Genomic DNA, 25655 nt, shown 5'->3' with positions numbered 1-25655 from the left:
TCAGAGGCTGTCTGTCCATGGTGCTGACCAGATTACACTTCTCTCTATATCAGCTCTAAGCTTCAGAGAGGACCAGGCCTGAGTTCTCCATGTAAACCTCTCTCTATCTCTACCTCTCTCTCTTCCTCTCTCAATTCAATTCAAGGGGCTTTATTGCCATGGGAAACACATGTTAACATTGCCAAAGCAAGTGAAGTAGATAATATACAAAAGTGAAATAAACAATAAAAATGAACAGTAAACATTACACTCACAGAAGTTCCAAAAGAATAAAGACTAATTGTTTTTTGGTAGGTTTCCAAACTACATTCCTTCCGTCTATAGCATTTCTTAATATTGTGCAGTTCCTTCGGCTTTGATGCCTCATGATTGAGTATTGCTCTGCTCAAGTAGACTGTGATTTTGCTGTGGTCTGATAGGGGTGTCAGTGGGCTGACTGTGAATGCTCTGAGAGACTCAGGGTTGAGGTCAGTGATAAAATAGTCTACAGTACTACTGCCAAGCTATAGGTGTACCTACCATAGGAGTCCGCTCGAAGCCTACCATTGACTATGTACATACCCAGCGTGTGACAGAGCTGCAGGAGTTGTGACCTGTTTTTGTTGGTTATGTTGTCATAGTTGTGCCTAGGATGGCATATGTGGCAGGGAATGCCGTCACCTCCAGGTAGGTGTTTGTCCCCCTGTGTGCTCTTGTTCTTGTCCAGTTCTGGCATTTAGGTCAGCACAGACTAGTACGTGTCCCTGGGCCTAGAAATGATTGATTTCCCCTCCAGGATGGAGAAGCTGTCTTCATTAAAGTATGGGGATTCTAGTGGGGGGGATATAGGTAACACATAGGAGGACATTTTTCTCTGTTAAGATAATTTCCTTTTGCATTTCTAGATAAATGTAAAATGTTCCTGTTTTTATTAATTTAATGGAGTTTGTTAGGTCTGCTCTATACCAAGTTAGCATACCCCCTGAGTCCCTTCCATGTTTCACACCTGGTAGTTTGGTGGATAGGACTACCAGCTCTCTGTAACCTAGAGGGCAACCAGTGGGTCAGCAGGCGTATGTGTGACTTCCATGTTGAGGCCCTCTTTGCGGAGGTGGGGTGCATGGGGTGGGCAGGAGGGGCATAGGTCCGTTCTGAGAGGGCCTAAATGGGGTGTGTGCATGGTTGACTTGGGGGGGGTGTTGACTGGTTGGGTGGGGGTGTGTATGTGGCTGGTGGTGGGGTGTCTATTGATCTGATCTGTCACTTCCTGTGTGAAGTGTGGGGGCTGCGTTTGAGAGCGATGTCCTTTAGAGTCCGGGTGAAGAGGGGCACTGCTGCCTTGTATAGGTGGACCTGGTGATAGAGGCTGTTCAAGTCCAGGGTGGTGTGGTGCGCCAGGAAAATATGTGGTTTTGAGGCACAGTCATGGGAAATACTTGCGTTTACCCACTGTATATTAGCAAGTCTTTTTGTGGTAGTAGGGTGGAGATAACCACTTGTGCGTTTGGGAAAGTAGAACAAGCTTTTTCAATCATTCCGTTCAGTGTTGTGGCCACCCTTTCCTGCTGTGTTCTCAGGTCGTTTGTGCCTGTGTGTTTATTATCTGGCTAGGTGAACCTAGTTGGTCCTTAGACAGAAGGTCTAGGGTGCGCTGGGTGAACCTAGTTGGTCCTTAGACAGAAGGTCTAGGGCGCTGGGTGTATTATTATGTGGCTAGGTGAACCTAGTTGGTCCTTAGACAGAAGGTCTAGGGTGCGCTGGGTGAACCTAGTTGGTCCTTAGACAGAAGGTCTAGGGCGCTGGGTGTATTATTATGTGGCTAGGTGAACCTAGTTGGTCCTTAGACAGAAGGTCTAGGGCGCTGGGTGTATTATTACGTGGCTAGGTGAACCTAGTTGGTCCTTAGACAGAAGGTCTAGGGTGCGCTGGGTGAACCTAGTTGGTCCTTAGACAGAAGGTCTAGGGCGCAGGGTGTATTATTATGTGGCTAGGTGAACCTAGTTGGTCCTTAGACAGAAGGTCTAGGGTGCTGTGTGTATTATTACGTGGCTAGGTGAACCTAGTTGGTCCTTAGACAGAAGGTCTAGGGTGCGCTGGGTGAACAGAAGGTCTAGGGCACTGGGTGTAGTTGGGTCCTAGTTGGTCCTTAGACAGAAGGTCTAGGGCGCTGGGTGTATTATTATGTGGCTAGGTGAACCTAGTTGGTCCTTAGACAGAAGGTCTAGTGCGCTGGGTGAACCTAGTTGGTCCTTAGACAGAAGGTCTAGGGCGCTGGGTGTATTATTATGGTCCTTAGACAGAAGGTCTAGGGCGCTGGGTGTATTATTATGTGGCTAGGTGAACCTAGTTGGTCCTTAGACAGAAGGTCTAGGGTGCGCTGGGTGAACCTAGTTGGTCCTTAGACAGAAGGTCTAGGGCGCTGGGTGTATTATTACGTGGCTAGGTGAACCTAGTTGGTCCTTAGACAGAAGGTCTAGGGCGCTGGGTGTATTATTACGTGGCTAGGTGAACCTAGTTGGTCCTTAGACAGAAGGTCTAGGGTGCGCTGGGTGAACCTAGTTGGTCCTTAGACAGAAGGTCTAGGGTGTATTATTACGTGGCTAGGTGAACCTAGTTGGTCCTTAGACAGAAGGTCTAGGGCGCTGGGTGTATTATTATGTGGCTAGGTGAACCTAGTTGGTCCTTAGACAGAAGGTCTAGGGCGCTGGGTGTATTATTATGTGGCTAGGTGAACCTAGTTGGTCCTTAGACAGAAGGTCTAGGGCGCTGGGTGTATTATTACGTGGCTAGGTGAACCTAGTTGGTCCTTAGACAGAAGGTCTAGGGTGCGCTGGGTGAACCTAGTTGGTCCTTAGACAGAAGGTCTAGGCGCTGGGTGTATTATTACGTTAGGTGAACCTAGTTGGTCCTTAGACAGAAGGTCTAGGGTGCGCTGGGTGAACCTAGTTGGTCCTTAGACAGAAGGTCTAGGGCGCTGGGTGTATTATTATGTGGCTAGGTGAACCTAGTTGGTCCTTAGACAGAAGGTCTAGGGTGCGCTGGGTGATTATTACGTGGCTAGGTGAACCTAGTTGGTCCTTAGACAGAAGGTCTAGGGGTCCTTATTATGTGCGCTAGGTGAACCTAGTTGGTCCTTAGACAGAAGGTCTAGGGCGCTGGGTGTATTATTACGTGGCTAGGTGAACCTAGTTGGTCCTTAGACAGAAGGTCTAGGGTGCGCTGGGTGAACCTAGTTGGTCCTTAGACAGAAGGTCTAGGCGCTGGGTGTATTATTACGTGGCTAGGTGAACCTAGTTGGTCCTTAGACAGAAGGTCTAGGGCGCTGGGTGTATTATTATGTGGCTAGGTGAACCCTAGTGAACCTAGGGTTGGTCCTTAGACAGAAGGTCTAGGGCGCTGGGTGTATTATTATGTGGCTAGGTGAACCTAGTTGGTCCTTAGACAGAAGGTCTAGGGCGCTGGGTGAACCCTATTATTATGCTGGGTGAACCTAGTTGGTCCTTAGACAGAAGGTCTAGGGTGCGCTGGGTGTATTATTACGTGGCTAGGTGAACCTAGTTGGTCCTTAGACAGAAGGTCTAGGGCGCTGGGTGTATTATTACGTGGCTAGGTGAACCTAGTTGGTCCTTAGACAGAAGGTCTAGGGTGCGCTGGGAACCTGAACCTAGTTGGTCCTTAGACAGAAGGTCTAGGGCGCTGGGTGTATTATTATGTGGCTAGGTGAACCTAGTTGGTCCTTAGACAGAAGGTCTAGGCGCTGGGTGGTTATGGGTGAACCTAGTTGGTCCTTAGACAGAAGGTCTAGGGTGCGCTGGGTGAACCTAGTTGGTCCTTAGACAGAAGGTCTAGGGCGCTGGGTGTATTATTATGTGGCTAGGTGAACCTAGTTGGTCCTTAGACAGAAGGTCTAGGGTGCGCTGGGTGAACCTAGTTGGTCCTTAGACAGAAGGTCTAGGGCGCTGGCTGGCTAGGTGAACCTAGTTGGTCCTTAGACAGAAGGTCTAGGGTGCGCTGGGTGAACCTAGTTGGTCCTTAGACAGAAGGTCTAGGGTGCGCTGGGTGAACCTAGTTGGTCCTTAGACAGAAGGTCTAGGGCGCTGGGTGTATTATTACGTGGCTAGGTGAACCTAGTTGGTCCTTAGACAGAAGGTCTAGGGTGCGCTGGGTGAACCTAGTTGGTCCTTAGACAGAAGGTCTAGGGCGCTGGGTGTATTATTACGTGGCTAGGTGAACCTAGTTGGTCCTTAGACAGAAGGTCTAGGGCGCTGGGTGTATTATTACGTGGCTAGGTGAACCTAGTTGGTCCTTAGACAGAAGGTCTAGGGTGGGTGAACCTAGTTGGTCCTTAGACAGAAGGTCTAGGCGCTGGGTGTATTATTATGTGGCTAGGTGAACCTAGTTGGTCCTTAGACAGAAGGTCTAGGGTGCGCTGGGTGAACCTAGTTGGTCCTTAGACAGAAGGTCTAGGGCGCTGGGTGTATTATTATGTGGCTAGGTGAACCTAGTTGGTCCTTAGACAGAAGGTCTAGGGCGCTGGGTGTATTATTATGTGGCTAGGTGAACCTAGTTGGTCCTTAGACAGAAGGTCTAGGGTGCGCTGGGTGAACCTAGTTGGTCCTTAGACAGAAGGTCTAGGGTGAACCTAGTTGGTCCTTAGACAGAAGGTCTAGGGCGCTGGGTGTATTATTATGTGGCTAGGTGAACCTAGTTGGTCCTTAGACAGAAGGTCTAGGGTGCGCTGGGTGAACCTAGTTGGTCCTTAGACAGAAGGTCTAGGGCGCTGGGTGTATTATTACGTGGCTAGGCTAGGTCTAGGGTGCGCTGGGTGAACCTAGTTGGTCCTTAGACAGAAGGTCTAGGGCGCTGGGTGTATTATTACGTGGCTAGGTGAACCTAGTTGGTCCTTAGACAGAAGGTCTAGGGTGCGCTGGGTGAACCTAGTTGGTCCTTAGACAGAAGGTCTAGGGCGCTGGGTGTATTATTATGTGGCTAGGTGAACCTAGTTGGTCCTTAGACAGAAGGTCTAGGGCGCTGGGTGTAGTTGGTCCTTAGACAGAAGGTCTAGGTGCGCTGGTGAACCTAGTTGGTCCTTAGACAGAAGGTCTAGGGCGCTGGGTGTATTATTATGTGGCTAGGTGAACCTAGTTGGTCCTTAGACAGAAGGTCTAGGGTGCGCTGGGTGAACCTAGTTGGTCCTTAGACAGAAGGTCTAGGGTGCGCTGGGTGAACCTAGTTGGTCCTTAGACAGAAGGTCTAGGGCGCTGGGTGTATTATTATGTGGCTAGGTGAACCTAGTTGGTCCTTAGACAGAAGGTCTAGGGTGCGCTGGGTGAACCTAGTTGGTCCTTAGACAGAAGGTCTAGGGCGCTGGGTGTATTATTATGTGGCTAGGTGAACCTAGTTGGTCCTTAGAACCTAGGGAACCTGCGAAGGTCTGGTCCTTTGGTCCTTAGACAGAAGGTCTAGGGCGCTGGGTGTATTATTATGTGGCTAGGTGAACCTAGTTGGTCCTTAGACAGAAGGTCTAGGGCGCTGGGTGTATTATTATGTGGCTAGGTGAACCTAGTTGGTCCTTAGACAGAAGGTCTAGGGCGCTGGGTGTATTATTACAGGGGTGCGCTGGGTGAACCTAGTTGGTCCTTAGACAGAAGGTCTAGGGCGCTGGGTGTATTATTATGGCTAGGTGAACCTAGTTGGTCCTTAGACAGAAGGTCTAGGGTGCGCTGGGTGAACCTAGTTGGTCCTTAGACAGAAGGTCTAGGGCGCTGGGTGTATTATTATGTGGCTAGGTGAACCTAGTTGGTCCTTAGACAGAAGGTCTAGGGCGCTGGGTGTATTATTACGTGGCTAGGTGAACCTAGTTGGTCCTTAGACAGAAGGTCTAGGGTGCGCTGGGTGAACCTAGTTGGTCCTTAGACAGAAGGTCTAGGGCGCTGGGTGTATTATTATGTGGCTAGGTGAACCTAGTTGGTCCTTAGACAGAAGGTCTAGGCGCTGGGTGGCTAGGTGAACCTAGTTGGTCCTTAGACAGAAGGTCTAGGGCGCTGGGTGTATTATTACGTGGCTAGGTGAACCTAGTTGGTCCTTAGACAGAAGGTCTAGGGCGCTGGGTGTATTATTACGTGGCTAGGTGAACCTAGTTGGTCCTTAGACAGAAGGTCTAGGGTGCGCTGGGTGAACCTAGTTGGTCCTTAGACAGAAGGTCTAGGGCGCTGGGTGTATTATTATGTGGCTAGGTGAACCTAGTTGGTCCTTAGACAGAAGGTCTAGGGCGCTGGGTGTATTATTATGTGGCTAGGTGAACCTAGTTGGTCCTTAGACAGAAGGTCTAGGGCGCTGGGTGTAGTTGGTCCTTAGACAGAAGGTCTGGGTGCGCTAGGTGAACCTAGTTGGTCCTTAGACAGAAGGTCTAGGGCGCTGGGTGTATTATTACGTGGCTAGGTGAACCTAGTTGGTCCTTAGACAGAAGGTCTAGGGTGCGCTGGGTGAACCTAGTTGGTCCTTAGACAGAAGGTCTAGGGCGCTGGGTGTATTATTATGTGGCTAGGGTGAACCTAGTTGGTCCTTAGACAGAAGGTCTAGGGTGCGCTGGGTGAACCTAGTTGGTCCTAGACAGAAGGTCTAGGTGCTAGGTGAACCTAGTTGGTCCTTAGACAGAAGGTCTAGGTGCGCTGGGTGAACCTAGTTGGTCCTTAGACAGAAGGTCTAGGGCGCTGGGTGTATTATTATGTGGCTAGGTGAACCTAGTTGGTCCTTAGACAGAAGGTCTAGGGCGCTGGGTGTATTATTACGTGGCTAGGTGAACCTAGTTGGTCCTTAGACAGAAGGTCTAGGGTGCTGGGTGAACCTAGTGGTCCTTAGACAGAAGGTCTAGGGCGCTGGGTGTATTATTACGTGGGTGAACTAGGTGAACCTAGTTGGTCCTTAGACAGAAGGTCTAGGGCTGGGTGACGCTGGGTGAACCTAGTTGGTCCTTAGACAGAAGGTCTAGGGTGCGTGGCTAGGTGAACCTAGTTGGTCCTTAGACAGAAGGTCTAGGGTGCTGGGTGAACCTAGTTGGTCCTAGTAGTGGAAGGTCTAGGTGGGTGAACCTAGTTGGTCCTTAGACAGAAGGTCTAGGGTGCGCTGGGTGAACCTAGTTGGTCCTTAGACAGAAGGTCTAGGGCGCTGGGTGTATTATTACTGTGGCTGGGTGAACCTAGTTGGTCCTTAGACAGAAGGTCTAGGGCGCTGTTGGTCCTTAGACAGAAGGTCTAGGGCGCTTATTATTATGTGGCTAGGTGAACCTAGTTGGTCCTTAGACAGAAGGTCTAGGGCGCTGGGTGAACCTAGTTGGTCCTTATCTAGGGCGCTGGGTGTATTATTACGTGGCTAGGTGAACCTAGTTGGTCCTTAGACAGAAGGTCTAGGGTGCGCTGGTGAACCTAGTTGGTCCTTAGACAGAAGGTCTAGGGCGCTGGGTGAACCTAGTTGGTCCTTAGACAGAAGGTCTAGGGTATTATTATGTGCTGGTGAACCTAGTTGGTCCTTAGACAGAAGGTCTAGGGCGCTGTTGGTCCTTAGACAGAAGGTCTAGGGTGCGCTAGGTGAACCTAGTTGGTCCTTAGACAGAAGGTCTAGGGTGCGCTGGGTGAACCTAGTTGGTCCTTAGACAGAAGGTCTAGGGCGCTGGGTGTATTATTATGTGGCTAGGTGAACCTAGTTGGTCCTTGACAGAAGGTCTGAACCTAGTTGGTCCTTAGACAGAAGGTCTAGGGTGCTGGGTGAACCTAGTTGGTCCTTAGACAGAAGGTCTAGGGTGCGCTGGGTGAACCTAGTTGGTCCTTAGACAGAAGGTCTAGGGCGCTGGGTGGTGAACCTAGTTGGTCCTTAGACAGAAGGTCTAGGGTGCGCTGGGTGTATTATTACCTGGCTAGGTGAACCTAGTTGGTCCTTAGACAGAAGGTCTAGGTAGTTGGTCCTTAGACAGAAGGTCTAGGTGCGCTGGGTGAACCTATTATTAGACAGTCTAGGCTGGGTGAACCTAGTTGGTCCTTAGACAGAGGTCTAGGCTGGTGAACCTAGTTATCCTTAGACAGAAGGTCTAGGGTGCGCTGGGTGAACCTAGTTGGTCCTTAGACAGAAGGTCTAGGGTGCGCTGGGTGAACCTAGTTGGTCCTTAGACAGAAGGTCTAGGGTATTATGCTGGGTGAACCTAGTTGGTCCTTAGACAGAAGGTCTAGGCGCTGCGTGGCTGGGTGAACCTAGTTGGTCCTTAGACAGAAGGTCTAGGGTGCGCTGGGTGAACCTAGTTGGTCCTTAGACAGAAGGTCTAGGGCGCTGGGTGTATTATTATGTGGCTGGGTGAACCTAGTTGGTCCTTAGACAGAAGGTCTAGGGTGCGCTGGGTGAACCTAGTTGGTCCTTAGACAGAAGGTCTAGGGCGCTGGGTGTATTATTACGTGGCTGGGTGAACCTAGTTGGTCCTTAGACAGAAGGTCTAGGGTGCGCTGGGTGAACCTAGTTGGTCCTTAGACAGAAGGTCTAGGGCGCTGGGTGTATTATTACGTGGCTAGGTGAACCTAGTTGGTCCTTAGACAGAAGGTCTAGGGCGCTGGGTGAACCTAGTTGGTCCTTAGACAGAAGGTCTAGGGTGCTGGGTGAACCTAGTTGGTCCTTAGACAGAAGGTCTAGGGCGCTGGGTGTATTATTAGAAGGCTAGGGTGAACCTAGTTGGTCCTTAGACAGAAGGTCTAGGGTGCGCTGGGTGTTGGTCCTTATTATGGGTGTATTATTACGTGGCTGGGTGAACCTAGTTGGTCCTTAGACAGAAGGTCTAGGGTGCGCTGGGTGAACCTAGTTGGTCCTTAGACAGAAGGTCTAGGGAGCTGCTGTATTATTATGTGGCTGTGAACCTAGTTGGTCCTTAGACAGAAGGTCTAGCTGGCGTGGCTAGGTGAACCTATTTGGTCCTTAGACAGAAGGTCTAGGGCGCTGGGTGAACCTAGTTGGTCCTTAGACAGAAGGTCTAGGGTGCGCTGGTGAACCTAGTTGGTCCTTAGACAGAAGGTCTAGGCGCTGGGTGTATTATTATGTGGCTAGGTGAACCTAGTTGGTCCTTAGACAGAAGGTCTAGGGCGCTGGGTGTATTATTACGCTGGGTGAACCTAGTTGGTCCTTAGACAGAAGGTCTAGGGTGCGCTTGGTCCTTAGACAGAAGGTCTAGGGCTGGGTGTATTATTATGGGTGAACCTAGTTGGTCCAGAAGGTCTAGAACAGAGACAGAAGTCTAGGGCGCTGGGTGTATTATTACGTGGCTAGGTGAACCTAGTTGGTCCTTAGACAGAAGGTCTAGGGTGCGCTGGGTGAACCTAGTTGGTCCTTATCTAGGGTGCTGGGTGAACTAGTTGGTCCTTAGACAGAAGGTCTAGGGTGCGCTGGTCCTAGTTGGTCCTTAGACAGAAGGTCTAGGGCGCTGGGTGTATTATTATGTGGCTAGGTGAACCTAGTTGGTCCTTAGACAGAAGGTCTAGGGTGCGCTGGGTGAACCTAGTTGGTCCTAGACAGAAGGTCTAGGGCGCTGGGTGTAATGTGGCTAGTGAACCTGGTCCTTAGACAGAAGGTCTAGGGCGCTGCGCTGGGTGAACCTAGTTGGTCCTTAGACAGAAGGTCTAGGGTGCGTGAACCTATTATTATGGGTGTATGTGGCTGAACCTAGTTGGTCCTTAGACAGAAGGTCTAGGGTGCGCTGGGTGAACCTAGTTGGTCCTTAGACAGAAGGTCTAGGGTGCGGGTGTATTATTATGTGGCTAGTGAACCTAGTTGGTCCTTAGACAGAAGGTCTAGGGCGCTGGGTGTATTATTACGTGGCTAGGTGAACCTAGTTGGTCCTTAGACAGAAGGTCTAGGGTGCGCTGGGTGAACCTAGTTGGTCCTTAGACAGAAGGTCTAGGGCGCTGGGTGTATTATTATGTGGCTAGGTGAACCTAGTTGGTCCTTAGACAGAAGGTCTAGGGTGCGCTGGGTGTATTATTACGTGGCTAGGTGAACCTAGTTGGTCCTTAGACAGAAGGTCTAGGGCGCTGGGTGTATTATTATGTGCTAGGTGAACTGAACCTAGTTGGTCCTTAGACAGAAGGTCTAGGGCGCTGGGTGTATTATTACGTGGCTAGGTGAACCTAGTTGGTCCTTAGACAGAAGGTCTAGGGTGCGCTGGGTGAACCTAGTTGGTCCTTAGACAGAAGGTCTAGGGCGCTGGGTGTATTATTATGTGGCTAGGTGAACCTAGTTGGTCCTTAGACAGAAGGTCTAGGGCGCTGCGCTGGGTGAACCTAGTTGGTCCTTAGACAGAAGGTCTAGGTGCGCTGGGTGAACCTGGTTGGTCCTTAGACAGAAGGTCTAGGGCGCTGGGTGTATTATTATGTGGCTAGGTGAACCTAGTTGGTCCTTAGACAGAAGGTCTAGGGTGCGCTGGGTGAACCTAGTTGGTCCTTAGACAGAAGGTCTAGGGTGCGCTGGGTGAACCTAGTTGGTCCTTAGACAGAAGGTCTAGGGCGCTGGGTGTATTATTACGTGGCTGGGTGAACCTAGTTGGTCCTTAGACAGAAGGTCTAGGGTGCGCTGGGTGAACCTAGTTGGTCCTTAGACAGAAGGTCTAGGGAGCTGGGTGTATTATTACGTGGCTGGTGAACCTAGTTGGTCCTTAGACAGAAGGTCTAGGGCGCTGCGCTGGGTGAACCTAGTTGGTCCTTAGACAGAAGGTCTAGGGTGCGCTGGGTGAACCTAGTTGGTCCTTAGACAGAAGGTCTAGGGCAGTTGGTCCTTAGACAGAAGGTCTAGAACCTAGTTGTCTAGGGGTCTAGGGCGCTGGGAACTGTATCCTTATCTAGGTGGCTGAACCTAGTTGGTCCTTAGACAGAAGGTCTAGGGCGCTGGGTGTATTATTATGTGGCTAGGTGAACTTGAAGTGGTCCTGGGCGCTGGGTGTATTATTATGTGGCTAGTGAACCTAGTTGGTCCTTAGACAGAAGGTCTAGGGCGCTGGGTGAACCTAGTTGGTCCTTAGACAGAAGGTCTAGGGCGCTGGGTGAACCCTAGTTGGTCCTTAGACAGAAGGTCTAGGGTGCGCTGGGTGAACCTAGTTGGTCCTTAGACAGAAGGTCTAGGGCGCTGGGTGTATTATTATGTGGCTAGTGAACCTAGTTGGTCCTTAGACAGAAGGTCTAGGCGCTGGGTGTATTATTATGTGGCTAGGTGAACCTAGTTGGTCCTTAGACAGAAGGTCTAGGGTGCGCTGGGTGAACCTAGTTGGTCCTTAGACAGAAGGTCTAGGGCGCTGGGTGTATTATTATGTGGCTAGGTGAACCTAGTTGGTCCTTAGACAGAAGGTCTAGGGTGCGCTGGGTGAACCTAGTTGGTCCTTAGACAGAAGGTCTAGGGCGCTGGGTGTATTATTACGTGGCTAGGTGAACCTAGTTGGTCCTTAGACAGAAGGTCTAGGGTGCGCTGGGTGAACCTAGTTGGTCCTTAGACAGAAGGTCTAGGGGCGCTGGGTGTATTATTACGTGGGTGAACCTAGTTGGTCCTTAGACAGAAGGTCTAGGGTGCGCTGGGTGAACCTAGTTGGTCCTTAGACAGAAGGTCTAGGGTGCGCTGGTGAACCCTGAACCTTAGACAGAAGGTCTGGCGCGCTGGGTGTATTATTATGGCTACAGAAGGTCTAGGGTGCGCTGGGTGAACCTAGTTGGTCCTTAGACAGAAGGTCTAGGGCGCTGGGTGTATTATTAGTGGCTAGGTGAACCTTAGTCTAGGTGGTGAACCTTTGGTCCTAGACAGAAGGTCTAGGGCGCTGGGTGTATTATTACGTGGCTAGGTGAACCTAGTTGGTCCTTAGACAGAAGGTCTAGGGCGCTGGGTGTATTATTATGTGGCTAGGTGAACCTAGTTGGTCCTTAGACAGAAGGTCTAGGGTGCGCTGGGTGAACCTAGTTGGTCCTTAGACAGAAGGTCTAGGGGCGCTGGGTGTATTATTACTGGGTGAACCTAGTTGGTCCTTAGACAGAAGGTCTAGGGCGCTGGGTGTATTATTATGTGGCTAGGTGAACCTAGTTGGTCCTTAGACAGAAGGTCTAGGGCGCTGGGTGTATTATTATGTGGCTAGGTGAACCTAGTTGGTCCTTAGACAGAAGGTCTAGGGCGCTGGGTGTATTATTACGTGGCTAGGTGAACCTAGTTGGTCCTTAGACAGAAGGTCTAGGGTGCGCTGGGTGAACCTAGTTGGTCCTTAGACAGAAGGTCTAGGGCGCTGGGTGTATTATTATGTGGCTAGGTGAACCTAGTTGGTCCTTAGACAGAAGGTCTAGGGTGCGCTGGGTGAACCTAGTTGGTCCTTAGACAGAAGGTCTAGGGTGCGCTGGGTGAACCTAGTTGGTCCTTAGACAGAAGGTCTAGGGGCGCTGGGGGTATTATTATGTGGCTAGAACCTAGTTGGTCCTTAGACAGAAGGTCTAGGGCGCTGGGTGTATTATGACGTGGCTAGGTGAACCTAGTTGGTCCTTAGACAGAAGGTCTAGGGCGCTGGGTGTATTATTATGTGGCGCTGTTGGTGAACCTAGTTGGTCCTTAGACAGAAGGTCTAGGGCGCTGGGTGTATTATTACGTGGCTGGGTGAACCTAGTTGGTCCTTAGACAGAAGGTCTAGGGTGCGCTGGGTGAACCTAGTTGGTCCTTAGACAGAAGGTCTAGGGCGCTGGGTGAACCTAGTTGATTATTACGCTGGGTGAACCTAGTTGGTCCTTAGACAGAAGGTCTAGGGCGCTGGGTGTATTATTATGTGGCTAGGTGAACCTAGTTGGTCCTTAGACAGAAGGTCTAGGGCGCTGGGGTATTATTACGCTGGGTGAACCTAGTTGGTCCTTAGACAGAAGGTCTAGGGTGCTGGGTGAACCTAGTTGGTCCTTAGACAGAAGGTCTAGGTGCGCTGGGTGAAACCTAGTTGGTCCTTAGACAGAAGGTCTAGGGTGCGCTGGGTGAACCTAGTTGGTCCCTTAGACAGAAGGTCTAGGGTGCGCTGGGTGTGTTGGTCCTTAGACAGAAGGTCTAGGGTGGCTGGGTGAGACCTAGGGTCCTTAGACAGAAGGTCTAGGGCGCTGGGTGTATTATTACGTGGCTGGGTGAACCTAGTTGGTCCTTAGACAGAAGGTCTAGGGCGCTGGGTGTATTATTACGTGGCTGGGTGAACCTAGTTGGTCCTTAGACAGAAGGTCTAGGGTGCGCTGGGTGAACCTAGTTGGTCCTTAGACAGAAGGTCTAGGGCGCTGGGTGTATTATTACGTGGCTAGGTGAACCTAGTTGGTCCTTAGACAGAAGGTCTAGGGTGCGCTGGGTGAACCTAGTTGGTCCTTAGATGTGGCAGAAGGTCTAGGGCTGCTGGGTGTATTATTATGTGGCTAGGTGAACCTAGTTGGTCCTTAGACAGAAGGTCTAGGGTGCGCTGGGTGTATTATTGGTGTGAACCTAGTTGGTCCTTAGACAGAAGGTCTAGGGCGCTGGGTGTATTATTACGTGGCTAGGTGAACCTAGTTGGTCCTTAGACAGAAGGTCTAGGGTGCGCTGGGTGAACCTAGTTGGTCCTTAGACAGAAGGTCTAGGGCGCTGGGTGAACCTAGTTGGTCCTTAGACAGAAGGTCTAGGGTGCGCTGGGTGAACCTAGTTGGTCCTTAGACAGAAGGTCTAGGGCGCTGGGTGTATTATTATGTGGCTGGGTGAACCTAGTTGGTCCTTAGACAGAAGGTCTAGGGCGGCGCTGGGTGTAGTTGGTCCTTAGACAGAAGGTCTAGGGCGTGGCTAGGTGAACCTAGTTGGTCCTTAGACAGAAGGTCTAGGGCGCTGGGTGTATTATTACGTGGCTAGGTGAACCTAGTTGGTCCTTAGACAGAAGGTCTAGGGCGCTGGGTGAACCTAGTTGGTCCTTAGACAGAAGGTCTAGGGTGAACCTAGTTGGTCCTTAGACAGAAGGTCTAGGGTGCGCTGGGTGAACCTAGTTGGTCCTTAGACAGAAGGTCTAGTGCGCTAGGTGAACCTAGTTGGTCCTTAGACAGAAGGTCTAGGGTGGGTGTATTATTATGTGGCTAGGTGAACCTAGTTGGTCCTTAGACAGAAGGTCTAGGGTGCGCTGGGTGAACCTAGTTACTGCTGGTGAACCTAGTTGGTCCTTAGACAGAAGGTCGCTGGGTGCGCTGGGTGAACCTAGTTGGTCCTTAGACAGAAGGTCTAGGGTGCGCTGGGTGAACCTAGTTGGTCCTTAGACAGAAGGTCTAGGGTGGCTGGGTGAACCTAGGTTGGTCCCTTAGTCCTTAGACAGAAGGTCTAGGGGCGCTGGGTGTATTATTAGTGGCTGGGTGAACCTAGTTGGTCCTTAGACAGAAGGTCTAGGGTGCGCTGGGTGAACCTAGTTGGTCCTTAGACAGAAGGTCTAGGGCGCTGGGTGTATTATTACGTGGCTGGGTGAACCTAGTTGGTCCTTAGACAGAAGGTCTAGGGTGCGCTGGGTGAACAGAGACAGGGTCTAGGGTGCGCTGGGTGAACCTAGTTGGTCCTTAGACAGAAGGTCTAGGGCGCTGGGTGTATTATTATGTGGCTAGGTGAACCTAGTTGGTCCTTAGACAGAAGGTCTAGGGCGCTGGGTGTATTATTACGTGGCTGGGTGAACCTAGTTGGTCCTTAGACAGAAGGTCTGGGTGTATTATTATGTGGCTAGGTGAACCTAGTTGGTCCTTAGACAGAAGGTCTAGGGTGCGCTGGGTGTCCCTTAGACAGAAGGTCTAGGGTGCGCTGGCTAGTGAACCTAGTTGGTCCTTAGACAGAAGGTCTAGGGTCCTTAGACAGAAGGTCTGGGTGTATTATTATGTGGCTAGGTGAACCTAGTTGGTCCTTAGACAGAAGGTCTAGGGTGCGCTGGGTGAACCTAACCCTAGTTGGTCCTTAGACAGAAGGTCTAGGGTGCGCTGGGTGAACCTAGTTGGTCCTTAGGACAGTGAAGGTCTAGGAAGGTCTAGGCGCTGGGTGATTATTACGTGGCTAGGTGAACCTAGTTGGTCCTTAGACAGAAGGTCTAGGTGTGCGCTGGGTGTATTAGACAGAAGGTCTACGTGGCTGGGTGAACCTAGTTGGTCCTTAGACAGAAGGTCTAGGCGCTGCGGTGAACCTAGTTGGTGAACCTGTGGGTGAACCTAGTTGGTCCTTAGACAGAAGGTCTAGGTGCGTGGCTGGGTGAACCTAGTTGGTCCTTAGACAGAAGGTCTAGGGTGCTGGGTGAACCTAGTTGGTCCTTAGACAGAAGGTCTAGGGGCGCTGGGTGTATTATTATGTGGCTAGGTGAACCTAGTTGGTCCTTAGACAGAAGGTCTAGGGGTGCGCTGGGTGAACCTAATTGGTCCTTAGACAGAAGGTCTAGGGCGCTGGGTGAACCTAGTTGATCCTTACAGAAGGTCTAGGGTGCGCTGGGTGAACCTAGTTGGTCCTTAGACAGAAGGTCTAGGGTGCGCTGGGTGAACCTAGTTGGTCCTGACAGAAGGTCTAGGGGTGCGCTGGGTGAACCTAGTTGGTCCTTAGACAGAAGGTCTGCTGGGTGAACCTAGTTGGTCCTTAGACAGTGGCTGGGTGAACCTAGTTGGTCCTTAGACAGAAGGTCTAGGGTGCGTGGCTGGGTGAACCTAGTTGGTCCTTAGACAGAAGGTCTAGGGTGCGCTGGGTGAACCTAGTTGGTCCTTAGACAGAAGGTCTAGGGCGCTGGGTGTATTATTACGTGGCTGGGTGAACCTAGTTGGTCCTTAGACAGAAGGTCTAGGGTGCGCTGGGTGAACCTAGTTGGTCCTTAGACAGAAGGTCTAGGGCGCTGGGTGTATTATTACGTGGCTAGGTGAACCTAGTTGGTCCTTAGACAGAAGGTCTAGGGTGCGCTGGGTGAACCTAGTTGGTCCTTAGACAGAAGGTCTAGGCGCTGGGTGTATTATTATGTGGCTAGGTGAACCTAGTTGGTCCTTAGACAGAAGGTCTAGGGTGTATTATTATGTGGCTGGGTGAACCTAGTTGGTCCTTAGACAGAAGGTCTAGGGTGCGCTGGGTGAACCTAGTTGGTCCTGAAGGTCTGGGTGCGTGGGTGAACCTAGTTGGTCCTTAGACAGAAGGTCTAGGGCGCTGGGTGTATTATTATGGCTAGGTGAACCTAGTTGGTCCTTAGACAGAAGGTCTAGGGTGCGCTGGGTGAACCTAGTTGGTCCTTAGACAGAAGGTCTAGGGCGCTGGGTGTATTATTATGTGGCTAGGTGAACCTAGTTGGTCCTTAGACAGAAGGTCTAGGGTCGCTGGGTGAACCTAGTTGGTCCTTAGACAGAAGGTCTAGGGTGCGCTGAACCTTGGTCCTTAGACAGAAGGTCTAGGTGTATTATTACGTGGCTAGGTGAACCTAGTTGGTCCTTAGACAGAAGGTCTAGGGCGCTGGGTGTATTATTATGTGGGTGAACCTAGTTGGTCCTTAGACAGAAGGTCTAGGGTGCGCTGGGTGAACCTAGTTGGTCCTTAGACAGAAGGTCTAGGGCGCTGGGTGTATTATTGGTCTCATGTGGCTAGGTGAACCTAGTTGGTCCTTAGACAGAAGGTCTAGGGTGCGCTGGGTGAACCTAGTTGGTCCTTAGACAGAAGGTCTAGGGTGCGCTGGGTGAACCTAGTTGGTCCTTAGACAGAAGGTCTAGGTGCGCTGGGTGAACCTAGTTGGTCCTTAGACAGAAGGTCTAGGGTGCGCTGGGTGAACCTAGTTGGTCCTTAGACAGAAGGTCTAGGGTGCGCTGGGTGAACCTAGTTGGTCCTACAGAAGGTCTAGGCTGGGTGAACCTAGTTGGTCCTTAGACAGAAGGTCTAGGGTGCGCTGGGTGAACCTAGTTGGTCCTTAGACAGAAGGTCTAGGGTGCGCTGGGTGAACCTAGTTGGTCCTTAGACAGAAGGTCTAGGGCGCTGGGTGTATTATTACGTGGCTAGGTGAACCTAGTTGGTCCTTAGACAGAAGGTCTAGGGTGCGCTGGGTGAACCTATTACGTGAAGGTCCGCTGGGTGAACCTAGTTGGTCCTTAGACAGAAGGTCTAGGGCGCTGGGTGTATTATTACGTGGCTAGGTGAACCTAGTTGGTCCTTAGACAGAAGGTCTAGGGTGCGCTGGGTGAACCTAGTTGGTCCTTAGACAGAAGGTCTAGGGCGCTGGGTGAACCTAGTTGGTCCTTAGACAGAAGGTCTAGGGTGCGCTGGGTGAACCTAGTTGGTCCTTAGACAGAAGGTCTAGGGTGCGCTGGGTGAACCTAGTTGGTCCTTAGACAGAAGGTCTAGGGTGCGCTGGGTGAACCTGAACAGAAGGTCTAGGGTGCGCTGGGTGAACCTAGTTGGTCCTTAGACAGAAGGTCTAGGGTGCGCTGGGTGAACCTAGTTGGTCCTTAGACAGAAGGTCTAGGGTGCGCTGGGTGAACCTAGTTGGTCCTTAGACAGAAGGTCTAGGGTGCGCTGGGTGAACCTAGTTGGTCCTTAGACAGAAGGTCTAGGGTGCGCTGGGTGAACCTAGTTGGTCCTTAGACAGAAGGTCTAGGGCGCTGGGTGTATTATTACGTGGCTGGGTGAACCTAGTTGGTCCTTAGACAGAAGGTCTAGGGTGCGCTGGGTGAACCTAGTTGGTCCTTAGACAGAAGGTCTAGGGCGCTGGGTGTATTATTATGTGGCTAGGTGAACCTAGTTGGTCCTTAGACAGAAGGTCTAGGGCGCTGGGTGTATTATTACGTGGCTAGGTGAACCTAGTTGGTCCTTAGACAGAAGGTCTAGGGCGCTGGGTGTATTATTATGTGGCTAGGTGAACCTAGTTGGTCCTTAGACAGAAGGTCTAGGGTGCGCTGGGTGAACCTAGTTGGTCCTTAGACAGAAGGTCTAGGGCGCTGGGTGTATTATTATGTGGCTAGGTGAACCTAGTTGGTCCTTAGACAGAAGGTCTAGGGCGCTGGGTGTATTATTATGTGGCTAGGTGAACCTAGTTGGTCCTTAGACAGAAGGTCTAGGGTGCGCTGGGTGAACCTAGTTGGTCCTTAGACAGAAGGTCTAGGGCGCTGGGTGTATTATTATGTGGCTAGGTGAACCTAGTTGGTCCTTAGACAGAAGGTCTAGGGTGCGCTGGGTGAACCTAGTTGGTCCTTAGACAGAAGGTCTAGGGGCGCTGGGTGTATTATTACGTGGCTAGGTGAACCTAGTTGGTCCTTAGACAGAAGGTCTAGGGTGCGCTGGGTGAACCTAGTTGGTCCTTAGACAGAAGGTCTAGGGCGCTGGGTGTATTATTACGTGGCTAGGTGAACCTAGTTGGTCCTTAGACAGAAGGTCTAGGGTGCGCTGGGTGAACCTAGTTGGTCCTTAGACAGAAGGTCTAGGGTGCGCTGGGTGAACCTAGTTGGTCCTTAGACAGAAGGTCTAGGGCGCTGGGTGTATTATTACGTGGCTAGGTGAACCTAGTTGGTCCTTAGACAGAAGGTCTAGGGTGCGCTGGGTGAACCTAGTTGGTCCTTAGACAGAAGGTCTAGGGCGCTGGGTGTATTATTATGTGGCTAGGTGAACCTAGTTGGTCCTTAGACAGAAGGTCTAGGGTGCGCTGGGTGAACCTAGTTGGTCCTTAGACAGAAGGTCTAGGGAGCGCTGGGTGTTTGGACACCAGAGTTTAGACACACTGTATAGTTCTTGTATATATTTCCAATTTGAGTCCATAAGGAGAACAATCTGTGTCTTGTGTTTGTCCTCAGTCGATGTGGGGGGGTTGTCAGGAGGGCTATCAGGGTGGCTGACAGGGGGGGGGGGCATGGGCTTGGGGTTCTTCATTTGTCTGTTCTGCTGTGATGTGAATGCTATGGTCAGGGTCTGGTGTGGACTGTTGTGCTGTGCTGTCGAGACTTTTGGCGGGAGCTGAGGTGGGCTGTTCTGCTGGCTTCTCTGCGGGGGTGGCCACCTCTCTAGTGGGTTGTTCTCTGTCACATGCCATCCCCCTCACCCTCTCCTCCAGCAGTCTGATCCTCTCCTCTAGTGCTCTGCTATTCTCCTGCTCTTGCTTTTACTATTGTTGAAGTTGTCTCACCACAGTCCAGAGTGCATCTCCATCTCTCCGGGTCTGGTTAAGGGGGTGTTGGTTGTGCTGGACTGTTGTCTGGGTCTGTGCTGACTGGAGTGTAAACCCCTGCTGTTTCAGCTCCACCTGTCTTACCTCCAGCTGGGGGAATGTATCCTTCAATGAGGGGGTAGTACTCTGTGCTGGGAGGTTGACTTTCCGCTTGGGGTTGCTCATCTGTTGGGTTATGTATTGAAGAGGTCTGGTCTGACCCGCTCAAGGGAGAGCTTCTCCTGTTGGGCTAATTCTTTGATTAGGTGAAACAGAGGAGTAGTGTGCTAATATAGCACTGTGCCATGCCAGGGGATGGTTTGTGTGGAAGATGAGGTTGCTGATGTTCCCATTTTTATAATAGTCAGCAAAAAGTGTCACTTGATTTTCCATAAGGAACTTCATTTTGTGATCTTTTCTTGCCTTATCATTCTTTACATACACAGGGTACTGTATTTTAATTGCCTCTGAACAGCGGGAGGCAGCTTCTAAGGCCTCTCCATTTGGTTGGAGTAGACTGTTTGACTCTCCTGCCATTGTTGGGCTAAAGGGCTTTGACACCTCTCACTTGACACGCCTGTGCTAATTGAAGTTGTATCAAGCTTGGCAGCCTTAATTCAGCATTCAGTCCTTATAAAGTCATGTCATGTATTTTTCTTCTTGGCTTTTGGAAGTAAAATATAGCTTCAGACTAAACATTACTCACTCAGTTCCAGGTTGGATGGTGTTTTCAGGTTTCTGTTTGTTTTCCAGAGCATTTGCTGTATAGCGTTGGAATAATAATCTTTGGTAGTTGTAAACCTTCCAGGTGACTTCTGTAATTCCCTCCAAAATCAGGTTGTAGGTTTTGAGTTTTGATTTGGAGTGAAGGTTATGTTGTAGAGGGTAGCATCCTGTATATGTTATGTTGTAGAGGGTAGCATCCTGTATATGTTATGTTGTAGAGGGTAGCATCCTGTATATGTTATGTTGTAGAGGGTAGCATCCTGTATATGTTATGTTGTAGAGGGTAGCATCCTGTATATGTTATGTTGTAGAGGGTAGCATCCTGTATATGTTATGTTGTAGAGGGTAGCATCCTGTATATGTTATGTTGTAGAGGGTAGCATCCTGTATATGTTATGTTGTAGAGGGTAGCATCCTGTATATGTTATGTTGTAGAGGGTAGCATCCTGTATATGTTATGTTGTAGAGGTTATGTAGCATCCTGTATATGTTATGTTGTAGAGGGTAGCATCCTGTATATGTTATGTTGTAGAGGGTAGCATCCTGTATATGTTATGTTGTAGAGGGTAGCATCCTGTATATGTTATGTTGTAGAGGGTAGCATCCTGTATATGTTATGCTGTAGAGGGTAGCATCCTGTATATGTTATGTTGTAGAGGGTAGCATCCTGTATATGTTATGTTGTAGAGGGTAGCATCCTGTATATGTTCCTGACAAAAAATCTAAGTATATCTAACTCTAAATCTATATATTTTTAAGAACATTCTGAAAAATGCAGGAGCTCATCTGATCATGACCTCTCTCAGCTTCTCTTTTTCTCTCCTCTCTACTACCTCTCTCTTCGTATCTCCTCTCTACCTCTCTCTTCCTATCTCCTCTCTACCTCTCTCCTCGTATCTCCTCTCTACCTCTCTCCTCGTATCTCCTCTCTACCTCTCTCTTCCTATCTCCTCTCTACCTCTCTCTTCCTATCTCCTCTCTACCTCTCTCTTCCTATCTCCTCTCTACCTCTCTCTTCCTATCTCCTCTCTACCTCTCTCTTCCTATCTCCTCTCTACCTATCTCCTCTCTACCTCTCTCTTCCTATCACCTCTCTTCCTATCTCCTCTCTACCTCACTCTTCCTATCTCCTCTCTACCTCACTCTTCCTATCTCCTCTCTACCTCGCTCTTCCTATCTCCTCTCTACCTCTCTCTTCCTATCTCCTCTCTACCTCTCTCTTCCTATCTCCTCTCTACCTCTCTCTTCGTATCTCCTCTCTACCTCTCTCTTCCTATCACCTCTCTTCCTATCTCCTCTCTACCTCTCTCTTCCTATCTCCTCTCTACCTCTCTCTTCCTATCTCCTCTCCTCGTATCTCCTCTCTACCTCTCTCTTCCTATCTCCTCTCTCTTCCTATCTCCTCTCTCTTCCTATCTCCTCTCTACCTCTCTCTTCCTATCTCCTCTCTACCTCTCTCTTCCTATCTCCTCTCTACCTATCTCCTCGTATCTCCTCTCTACCCATCTCCTCGTATCTCCTCTCTCTTCCTATCTCCTCTCTACCTCACTCTTCCTATCACCTCTCTACCTCACTCTTCCTATCACCTCTCTTCCTATCTCCTCTCTACCTCTCTCTTCCTATCACCTCTCTTCCTATCTCCTCTCTACCTCACTCTTCCTATCACCTCTCTTCCTATCTCCTCTCTACCTCTCTCTTCCCATCTCTCTGTATCTGTAGAGCCAATCCAGAGGAACTACTGAGAGTATAAAGTAGTGGTGAGTGAGGAGCATTACCTGGTGTTTCTGTTCAGGTAAGATAGTCACACCCTGATACCTCTCCTTTAATTAGACTCTGGAGTGGAGGAGGGGAAACAACATATGGAGACAGACTGAAGGAGACAGAGAGAGAGGGAGAGGGAGAGAGAAAGGGAGAGAGAAGAGTGTCTGACAGTGAAGAGAGAGATCAGGGGGAAAGAACGATGGAGAAAGTGACAGTGTGGCGTACACAGGTGTCTCTACAGAACAGTGGACTAGACGAGCGTGGAATGGCTGCTACACATTGTGCTGTAGCGTGTGCTTGTGTGTGTGTGGCATATGCAGCTATGTGGAATGACTGGTTGTAATGACTCATTAACGGTGTTAGAGGCAGCTGTCCCAGATAAACACACACTTTCTGCGGTCTGTCTGTCCATGTAAACTCCTAAAAACACAATCAACTACAATTCCCATGATCCTCCTTACTTCTGGTGACCACGCCCTCCAGCCTAATGATGTTGGGGTCATCGAACTGTCCCATGATGCTGGCCTCTCGGAGGAAGTCCCGCCTCTGGCGCTCCACGTAGCCGCCTTTCAGCGTCTTTATCGCCACAGCGATTTCCCTCTTCCCCAGTGTCCGCAGACGACCGCTACACACCTCCCCGAACTCACCTGGAATACGCGCACGACACACACACCATATCAAACCACTGGAGGGCAGTGTTGCAGTACAGAGACAACTCCACAACACGTTTAACTCTGAATTATTCAACTCTCTAAAATGTCTCTTTGCTCCTTCTGAACTATCAGCCTACAATCAATCCATAGTCTCTCATCTGCTCTCTAAAGCTCTAACAACTTTGATATCCCCCACTGTGTGTGTGTGTGTGTGTGTGATTGTTATACTGAGCAGAGAGCATGTAGTCTTAAATCAAGTGCTGGGAGGGGAAGCACAGGCCCCCACTGTATAGAAGATATAATTAACTTCCTTTCTTTAAAATGAAAACAGATTGCTTCATATGGCTCATTATGGCATATTACACCCAGATGCCAGATCTTCTCACATCCACTACGGTATATATATAGAGCATACTGTGCAAATCTAAAGGAGCTTCTGTAATGAGTACTGAATATATATATATTGTTGCCATAATTTACCTTGTTCTTTCCATGCCAATGAAGCTTGACGAATTGAATGGATAATTGAGGATAGAGTACCCACCTGCTCCGATGACTCTTTCTATGCGGATCCGGGTTGGGTCAATCTCTTTGGCAAACTCATGGACAGCCTGAGTAGGATCCTCATAGGTGTCCGGATCTACATAGGTCTTTACCCCTGGGTACGGGAGGGCTGAGAAGAAGAGAGGAGAGACTGGGTTCTGCCTTTGGTAACTTTGCTTACCTGCTGTTTTATGCCTCGTCTTTGTTAATAACCTCTAGTCTCCATCTCCAAACAGAACAATCAATGGTCATGCAAAACAGAGCTCCAGCATCAGCCTGAAGACACAATCAACCTCAAACATCCACTTCTGGATGAAACACAACTCTGAAGGTCGGAGCGATAAGTCAAGATATCAGTGGAGAGAGAGGAGGAATAAACAGGAAAGAACAGAGAGAAAGAGGAGGAGAGAGGAGAGAAGGAGGATGAGAAGAGAGAGTGTCCTCTCTGTCCTCCACTGATGAGGACAAGGATAGCTCTGAAACACAAAGACAGTCTGTATGGAGTCAAGCCTATCTGTTGACCGAGAGAGAGAGGGGACAGACACACAGGGCAGTAAGAGGCCCTGTCAGCTGGACTCTCTCTCTCAGAACTCATCTTGCTGTCTGTCTGTCTGTTCCTCTACCACTGCCCTCTTCCTATATCCTATCTCATTCTGAGTCATTTCCCTCTGTTCCTTTCTCCCCCTCTCGCTCATCTCAGAGATAAAACACAGTGGATGTGGGGAAAAAGAGAGACAGAGAGAAACACAGAGAGAGGTAGAGGAGAGGCAGAGCTATAACTAGATTCAGCCAAAAGGTAAGACACATATGACTTGAAATGGATTCTGAAGAGGAAGCGAGCAGGAGAGGATGGAGGGGGAGAGAGATGGAGAGGAGGGAGCGAGGGAGGGAGCGAGGGAGGGAGCGAGGGAGGGAGCGAGGGAGGTGAGGGTGTTTCAGAACGTTTTGTTCTGTGGATTTGTTTAAAGTTGGCAATGTATCACTGACATCCCTCCCCTCCCTCTCCCCCTCTGTCTGTGTTGTAAAACTGAGAGAGGATGTTACCAATCTCTCAAAGTCTGCTACGGCCAGGGGTTAGGGACACACTTCATCCACATTTACATCTAAACTAATGGAGGCTTGAGAATGGCAGACATGGTTAGAATTGATTGTATGCAAATTGTCCACATACTGTTTCTTTCCAGGATAGTTATCTTTAGCATGAAATGGACAGAGAAGCTCAATATGGTACAGTGTTACTGTGGGAATTTTATTTTTAAGCTTTAAGTCTCGCCACAGTTTAGCCATTTATCTTTCAACAAAACACTCACAGGAGGCGGAAATAATAAAATGAAATGCGTCTGTTCACCTGAATTGGTAAAATTGGGTGTGAAGTGATGTGAGTCAGAAAGAGAGAGGCAGAGAGAAAGACGAGTAGAGAAGGAGAGTAGAAACAGAAGTCCTACCATGTCCGTTCTGATAGTTGGTCCTCCTCTTGTCGTCTGAGCTCATCTTGGATTTGATGTACCACTGACACCTGGGAGACACAATGACACGTTGTCCTTTACAACAAGGAACACCAGATGCTGAAGGAGTTCACCTTGTCCAGAGAGATGAACTACTAAACCAAACGGAGTGTTGTATCTAGTGGTCTTGTTGGAGAACATTTTCTCTGAGAAACTTGGATCAACACATTTCTATTTGCACTTTCACCAGAGCAGTCATGTGTAACATGGAATGTGTTTGGGTGTGTGTGACTTTTAAATGTGTTTGCGTGTGTGTGTGTGAGAGACTTGGAATGTGTTTGGGTGTTTATGTGTGTGTGTGTACACTTGGAATTTGTTTGTGTGTGACTTGGAATGTGTTTGTGTGACTTTGGATGTGTTTGTGTGACTTTGGATGTGTTTGTGTGACTTTGGATGTGTTTGGGTGTGTGTTTGATTGATCACTGCTCCTCATACACTCACTCTCACCACACACTTAGACACTGCTCTCTAGAAGAGCCCATCCTCTCACACACACACACACACACACACACACACACACACACACACACACACTGTGTGGAGAGGATCACAGGTTCACACTCCAGCCAGTCAACTTCATTAGCTTTATCATGCTGGAGGAACAGGAAGTAATTAACATCTCGTCTACAGATCTACAGGAGAGAGAGACAGGGAGGGGGAGAGACAGGGAGAGAGAGAGGTACGGTTGATCTATAGTGGTGATTAGATAATTAAGTAGACTATTAACAGACACAGAGGGTGTAGCTGTGGCTGCCATGCCCCTAGGCAGGCTGGGAGAGGAGGATGGGGGAGAGAGAGAAAGTGATAGAGACAGAAGAGGTGAGTTAGTGCTGGCACCAGTCTGATAACTACATAAAAGAGCGAGAGAAACAGAGAGTAAGAGAGGGAGGTTACAGCCCCCTCCATGAGCCATTTCACATGTAATAATCATATCAGCACAAATACACACAGACACACACATAGACACACACAGAGACACACCATACAGACAGACACACATACAGACACACGCAGACACACATACAGACACACACACATTCAGACAGACACAGACACATAGACAGACACACAGAGGTATGTGTGTGGCATATTTAGTCCAACAGGATGGCTTAGTTCAGAGGCGAGCTAAGAATAGGAGAGGAGAAGAGAGAATCAGGGGCTAGGTTAGACAGTTTTGAGGAGAAGAGAGGAGGGACAGAAAGGAGGACAGAGAGGGGGACAGTGATTGCAGTCTTTAGAAATAGACAGGGGTCTTGGCTGAAAAGTGAAAGTTCTCCATTGTCCACAACTTTGACATTAAGAAGGTTTAAATGATGCTGATTGGATTTAGACAGAGGGCAA

The 25655-nt window shown here is 49.6% G+C and overlaps 1 protein-coding gene across 1 annotated transcript in view; it reads right to left on the bottom strand.

Annotated features, from left to right (window-relative positions):
- LOC115119286 (ephrin type-A receptor 6-like) overlaps positions 1–25655 on the bottom strand; it is a 106361-nt gene that overhangs the window by 7992 nt on the left and 72714 nt on the right. The window contains exons 4-6 of the mRNA XM_065017935.1: positions 24255–24325; positions 22811–22939; positions 22075–22260 (exon numbers count right to left, since the gene is read on the bottom strand). Of these exons, the coding sequence (XP_064874007.1) occupies positions 22075–22260; positions 22811–22939; positions 24255–24325 (386 nt within the window). The remainder of the gene's footprint in view (positions 1–22074; positions 22261–22810; positions 22940–24254; positions 24326–25655) is intronic.

Source organism: Oncorhynchus nerka, linkage group LG1, assembly GCF_034236695.1.
Source record: "Oncorhynchus nerka isolate Pitt River linkage group LG1, Oner_Uvic_2.0, whole genome shotgun sequence".
Classification (NCBI taxonomy): domain Eukaryota; kingdom Metazoa; phylum Chordata; class Actinopteri; order Salmoniformes; family Salmonidae; genus Oncorhynchus; species Oncorhynchus nerka.
Note: the sequence above shows the minus strand (reverse complement) of the source record. Positions and strands in the feature narration are given on the sequence as shown.